Genomic DNA, 7143 nt, shown 5'->3' with positions numbered 1-7143 from the left:
TCAGGAACTTTGATTTCTAGTCTATACTCCTCCTCTAACTGGGGACACAGAGTACATCTCACAGCCTTTCTGCCCCTCACTTTCCACACTTGTAAATGCCTGAGCTGACTCTATCACTTCCGTTTTTATGACATACCAACACTTCCCGACTTTGTTAGGTCTCCACATGCCCAGTGAGTTCCTACCCTGGAACAGTTATAAGCCTGCTGACATTCCCCCTCCTTGAGCCTCGCTCAGGCTACCTTGTCCTTTATAATGTAAATAAGATTGCCTGGATGCCCAGCCCACAGTTGGAGAGAAATTCCCCTCCTTCTCAAACTTCCCCAGGGACTCCAGGGCTACGCCAACACTTCCAAGGTCAGCTACAGAATTTGCATTTGCTTCTGTGCATTTCAGCTCTCCTGGTTTCTTGCTCCATGCCTTGCTGGCTGACACTACTCTGATCCCTTCCACCTGCAAAACACCACCCACCCAAAGTCGGGCACGTAGCAAGCTTTACGGAAGTGTGGGCAACAAAGGCAGCTACAAGTGCAGCTCAGTAGGGCAAGCAATGGCCAGCTGAACACCAATCTTCCTGACGCTGACCATTCTCTTCTGGGGAGTAGCACGGCAGTGTCCTGTCATTGGGCCCAGCACGCTGAGCCCCCTGTCCTATTACTTGTCTCCTATTATTCCCCCTTTATCTCTCACTCTCTTTCTCCCAACTCCCAAATCTCCTGTCCAGGTGTCACAAAGAGCTTCTTCCCACCACCAAAATAGCCCCTTGACTTGTTTGGCTAACAAGGGTCATTCCAAGAGGAATTTCATTCAACAGCACTTAAACTGACAGTTATCTTTTTTCTTTTTTCCTGCTGCATAAAAATGCATCTCTAAAGACATAGATAACACCTGCTCTTTGGCTGAAAGCATAATGTCTCAAGCATTCAGAAACAAGCATTCAAGTATTTCTCAGAAAGCACTTGGCTGAGACAAAAAGATTTGCTGCCTTGTGGTTGGTATCCCTTAATGGAAGCAGTGTGATCTCCGATCTACCAAGCAAAAAGAAAGAGGCTTTGCCAGTTTCTAGCTATGTGATCTTAGGAAAATTGCCCATCTAAACCTAAATTGTTCTTCTGTAAAATGGGGACAATAATAACACTTATTCCATAGTATTGTTACAAGAATAAAATAGAATCATACATTCAAAGTGCTTTGCACAGTGACTGGCACATAGCGAATGATCTACAAAGGGTAAATGATGGTATTATGATTATTACCATCATTATAGCCACTTAGGGCCCTTGAAAGTGAAATTTAAATGGTGATAGCAAGTTATAAAGAGCACAGCATACCAAGAAGCCACTTGGAAAATGTGGCAATACAAATGAAAAACTATGTGCAACAGAGACTTACCCTAAATAAAGTGCGGTTGGAACTCACATCCTGCAAAGGTTACTGGTCTCACCAGCAAGTAGGGCTGGTTAAATAACAGGACTAAAAACTATAAATGTGAGGCCATTATTTCAGAAAGAAAATGTATTTCATTTATATTTTTCTTTTAAAGTAACGTAATACCGTTCTTCATGTAAAGATACTAAGCACCAATACTAGAACATCAAATATTTTAATTCCTCCCAAGAGCTCGTTCAGCCCTAGAGAGAAGAAGAGTGTACCACGGTAACTGGGACATCTGAAAGTAGAAATGTAATATTTAGACCTCCGTGTTGTTTCCTGAAAATTTCTAGTCCCTGGAAAGGTTGAAAGAGAATCACAGTGGAGGTGAGCTCCAAGTGTCAAAAACAGATACAGAGCCTCAGTCTCCTTTACAATAACGTTTTCCTAATGGGCTCTTTAAAACTTGCATCATTTCAGTTTGACTGTAGTTCATTTCTTACTTTTCTTGCAGGAGAGGCTCCGTTACTGTTTCTCAGTTTCAAATGTTAATATGGAAGGATCATATATGAGGCCTTCCACAGGTATTATTTGGTATTCCTTTTGGCCACATTCATTTGCCTTCTTTCTCAGCTCCCATCTGCCACACGTACGAAGTCCAAGACACTGTGGAATGTAGCATACTAACTCTAAAGCTTCTTCGACAAATGTCTTCGTGTGCTACATCTTTTAGTTAGCACTCACTTATTAAAAAGACATGTGAGCGAGACACTGCTTCAGCATGGGGGAGATACACACACACATGGATGCAGTCCCATGCCTCCTGAAGAACCTAGACTAGGAGAGGAAGGAAGCTGTGAACACAGAATCTCAATCTGCAGTGACTCACACCAATAGATCTATGCATAAGGAATAAGGGGAAGTAGGACACAGAAAGACAGTTCTGCATCTTGGAGCATGGCCAATAAATAAAGCCTTGAGAAGGATCCAGCATCTTCACTAATGACTAGGAATCCACAAAGCAGAGAAGAAATGGGAGGCAGGAGACAGGGAGAGAAGGTGGAGAACTGCTACCTGGAGGAAAATGGGACATATCACACCTGTAATAAAAATAGACTGAGCCAACTATACTTAGCACAATGAAGAGACACACCAGTTGGCTTGGTTCATCTTGCACTTTTACTCCTTGAGTTTGTTGGGACTTAACCTTTTGCTCTTCCATACAAAGACTTTCCCTCTCTATTATACAAGAAGCAAACACAGATCCTACAGTAGTTCCAGAAGGAAGGCAATGTTATCATTAGCAGAACTCACCAGTAGCCACAGGTCAAGGACAAGGAGAGCATGCTCTTAGTCCCCTTGGAAGACGTCTATCCTGTCCTTGCGAGGATTCCTGAAACAGCACAGGCTGTCTCTCTCCGACCAGTCCTGAGAACATTCAGTCCCAAGTGCCCTCAAGCCCAACTGATGACTCAAGAAGGCCTTGTCAATCACTGGCTGCAATTACGAAAGATTATTTGTCATGTGCACCTTCTTAGAATTCCATCATGCAAAGTACATTTGTCTCACTGGGATGTCTTTGCTTTAATTTTAGTTATACACAATAACTCCTACCTTTGCACCAATTTCCCAGGAACTTGGAGGCCACCATTATTTGCTCTCTCCTATAGTCAGGCATTTCAGTCCCTGCATCCAGATGCAGGACTGCCTCAACGGCACACGGCACGCAGCCCATGCAGTTTGCGGGCCCCGCAGGCAGAAGAACACAGTGCTTGGTTTAACTCTTTGCTGTTGCTGAACTGAAATGCTTAATAATTGTTTTAAAAAGGGGTTCCACACTTTCATTCTGCATTGAGCTCCACAGATTATGTAGCTGGTCCTATCTAGAGGATTAACTGCTTCAGGGTGAATTTCTGTCAAGCCCTGCCTATGCATTTTGGGATGGGAGCCACTTTGGTGATCATTTTCACTGCCATTCACTTGGCAGGGTGACTGTCACAAACCTGCAAGTTCAAGCAGTCCCCAAACACTTTTTGATCTCTCTTGACAAATAACTGGTTCAACCAAAAGTTAAGCTTTGGCTTTAGTCACACTTGATCATCCTTTATCATCCTGCCAAGTATAGGATGGGCTCCTACTCCCTGCAAGGCTCCTTCAAGTTTACAAACAATACCACCTCCAAGTACTGGCTCATAAAGCTTCCCATCCTATAAGCTTAATGTGTTATTCAGAATTTAACAATTTCCTCAGCATACTTTGATTAAGGGTGTGCAGAATTGCATCAGATGTAATAAAAGTCAAGCCCTGTAATTTCAATTATTAAACACTTGTACGCGAGCCTGTACTGGAGCAGCTCAGTGGCGTGTACTGGAACCGCAAAAGTAGCAGCTCAAGTCCACGAACTGGGGGAAGGACATGAACAAATTACGTTCCTCGCCGTGACAGATTTGAAGGGGCGCTCTGCAAGGTAAGTGACAAAAGGGGTCTGAAATGTGTGCATTTACCTCGAGACAGCCAGCCCATCACATAGCTCAAGCCATTCCTCACTTTGCGATTGTCATTTTCTACCTGCCCACACTGGATCCTGACACAGAACGGTCACAGGTTCTGATAGAATCATTGCACTCACTCTGAAATTGAAAGTACCCCTGCACACGTACCTGTGAGCTGGTGTTAAAACATTCTCTTTTCCAGAGAGACAGGGCAGGAGCTCACTGCATGTGCAGACGCGCATGGGTGTTGCGTGTAAGGATGGAAGAAAGTTGGGGGAGGGTGGTAACGTGACACCTCGTCCTTATTCACGGCTACAGATAAGACACGCCTTTTTACTTCCCTCTTGGTCTTTCTGAAGTCATCTCTAGAGACGAGGTTTCAAACATGATCTTTATTTCAATGCTCAGACCCAGGGAATATTAATTAACAGCCTCACTCAGATTCACATTAATTTCAAAACGACAGCATAATCCAGCCGCAACTATACTGTGTGCAACAGAAATTCTGGACAGAACTGGCCACAGCCAGGCAGGGATGCATGGGAACAGGGAGCCATTGTCTCATTCAGCATCCACAATAGGCCAAACTTCCTGAAAGTGACTATTCTATGCCTGGATGAAATCCACCTCAGTCCTTTAAACTGCTCATCCAAAGCACCCAAAATAATAAATAAAATATTACATGGCTTCTGCAATAATGAACAACCTGATAGCTCTCCCTCAGAGAGTTCATTTCTTCTGCAGGGATGTTTTGAGCTCTGCCTTCCTCTTGTTAATGCAATTGGGAAAACAAACAATAAACATCAAATTCCTCATTTGAAAAGTTTTACTTGTCCACATTCAGAAATTCTGAGTTTTTGTTTCTAATTCATCTATGGGAAATACTAGCCTATGCAGAGTCACCCTGAAAATCTTGAAGATGTTCTTATCGCCCACTCCCCACATCAAAATAGGAGCCTAAGGCCCCCTTTCCTTCAGCAAACTTTGGTGAGCAGCTTGGCAGTTTCTCCAAACACGGAACACATTCTTCCACTCTTGCCCTTCTAAGCACTGTGAAATTTTGATAGTTCTAGATTTCATTCAGTTACCTAGCAAGTGTTTACCAAGTACTCACTTGGTGGTAGACACTGAAGGGTACAGGATTTGCCCCTGTCTCTGCCTGAGAGGTGCCCATGGGTCAGCCTGAATGAGGCCTTTGAGTGACTCTGAGCTCCCTGAAATTCAAGCACCCGGCCAGGGCCACTGCCTTGTTCCAAACTCATATTTGTTGGCTAAATGCACTGGGTAGACTATGTTTTCTAAATAGAGCTTTCTAATTAACAAACGCATTCCAAATTCAAAGGGGTATGTCAGGCGTGCTATCAGCTAAGCAGATTCTGAAAATAAAAATCACTCTGATAACCTGCTCTGAAGAGTATTTCCTCCTGCTGACGGACATCCTGCCAAGTTGGGAAATGTGAAAGGATCTCTTTTACATTTGCTGCCTTAGAAATGGTCACAGGCTCTGCTGCAATTTGTTGGGACACACGTCTGCTTGCACCAGGGGTTAACAGAAGCTTATTAATACCAAAAAATGCATTTCTTCTTCTCAAACCTGTGAAAGCTGGATGTCACTGATATGACTATGTCGGCCATTAGTGGAAACTACCTGTCTTGCTTTCCTAGAATGCAGCTAGGTACAAATCTCCAGGAGCGACAATTCACCTTTTCAAATTACAGAGTGGCAGAGCAGAAAGAATGCATCGCTACAAAACAAGGGTATTTCGGGCAGAAACCCCGTTCAGATGCAGCACAGGGGACAAATGTTCTGTGTTTATGCTTAAAATTTCATCTGAGCACAGGCCACAAATGCTCTGCAGGCTGCCAAGGCTCTACTCAGCATCTAATATTTTTTTTAATACAAGATTCAAAAACAGCGTAATTCTACTTCAACACAAAGTCCTTAGATATACTGAGAGGAGAATGAATTCAACTGCTTAAAAAATGCTTTGCTCAAAAACTAAGCATGAATTCTACTGTGATTAAGTGATAGCTGATCCTCATGCCATATGAAATTTGTTTTTAAGTGGTTATTTTATTCAGAATGTCTGCTTTTTAATGATGCTGTCTTGATTTCCTATTAAACCTGTGTCATCTGTAGTCATCCCACATTAATATTTATTTTGTTCATTTAATTTTAAAGTTTTCTTAAATTAAAGCTATTGCAAATATTCCACTACTGCCCGTGAGACTTCAGCATAGGCACTACCATGAAAACACCATTAGAAACACATGATCAATGTGTTATAGCTACAATCCAGTTTAATAAACACAATACTATAAACTATCTTAGTAAATTAAGAACTAATCATTCTGGAATGTGTTATAAAATCCACTGCTAAATACAACTTTTCTTTTTAACTCCTGTGCTTCTTTATCTTGAATTCTTAACAGTGTGGTGAGATTTCACATTGTAATGAAAATTATACTTAAGAGTCATCTTGTGTTGAAATATTTCCCATGTACATATTATTTTTCATCATATCTTCCTTTAAATCCTCAGCATTTAACCAACACAGCTTGGTTAAACACAGAGATTTCACAATAAATTATAGAAAATAAAGTCATGATGATATTGAACTTGTACCGTATTTAATGAAATATGTAACTACACTGTCTCTTGTTTCTATTCAGGCTTCATAACTTCTTATTGTAATATGACATTCTGCAGAATGTTTCGGTACAAATGGGCTCAGAACAGCAGCAACACCATTACCATTGCAGGAAAATTGGAATGGTTTTCTCCCTGGAAAATACCAAATCTCAAAATCCAACACACTTATTCTCATAATTCATTTCATTTCCTCATTCCCATAATTCATTTTCATATCTAAAAGAAGCTCTTGGCTGAAGCCTTATACTGTCTGCAACATGTTATAGCTTCTTTGCAATTTTACTTTTAGGAAACACAGTAAGGAAAAGCAATGTAGCCTCGTGGGCATCCTAAGTAAGCCATTATAAATTCATATCCTTTGCACTAGTTTAAGTAGGAAGCAAGAAAGAAAAGGAAAAGCCTGTGAGTGACCTCATAGTTCTCAGATAAAACTTCCCTTTTCCAATGCCTCCATGTACTATGTCACAGGCAGAAAAACACTCGACACATATACTTATGTCATTTTTCAAACCAAAGACGTTGATACCATTGTCAACAATGTGTTCACACTAATTTTCGAGGTCTATGTTTTAATCCTCGGATATTGTTTTAATTACATACTTTCCTTCAAAAAACAAAATCCTTTTT

General features: G+C 41.4%; 1 protein-coding gene across 6 annotated transcripts in view; it reads right to left on the bottom strand.

Annotated features, from left to right (window-relative positions):
- LOC144225508 (uncharacterized) overlaps positions 1-3642 on the bottom strand; it is a 121353-nt gene extending 117711 nt beyond the window's left edge. For 2 of the 6 annotated variants that reach the window (XM_077756736.1, XM_077756737.1), the window contains exon 1: positions 2686-3642. In XM_077756736.1, coding sequence (XP_077612862.1) covers positions 2686-2717 — 32 coding nt within the window. In that variant the 5' untranslated portion in view covers positions 2718-3642. The remainder of the gene's footprint in view (positions 1-2685) is intronic. The other 4 variants (XM_077756735.1, XM_077756734.1, XM_077756738.1 and 1 more) reach the window with 4 other exon arrangements.
- Positions 3643-7143: the final 3501 nt, after the last annotated feature.

This window comes from Crocuta crocuta, unplaced genomic scaffold (genome assembly GCF_008692635.1).
Source record: "Crocuta crocuta isolate KB4526 unplaced genomic scaffold, BGI_CrCroc_1.0 scaffold337, whole genome shotgun sequence".
NCBI classification, from domain to species: Eukaryota; Metazoa; Chordata; class Mammalia; order Carnivora; family Hyaenidae; genus Crocuta; species Crocuta crocuta.
The sequence above is the reverse complement of the archived record's forward strand: the minus strand, read 5'-3'. Positions and strand labels throughout refer to the sequence as shown.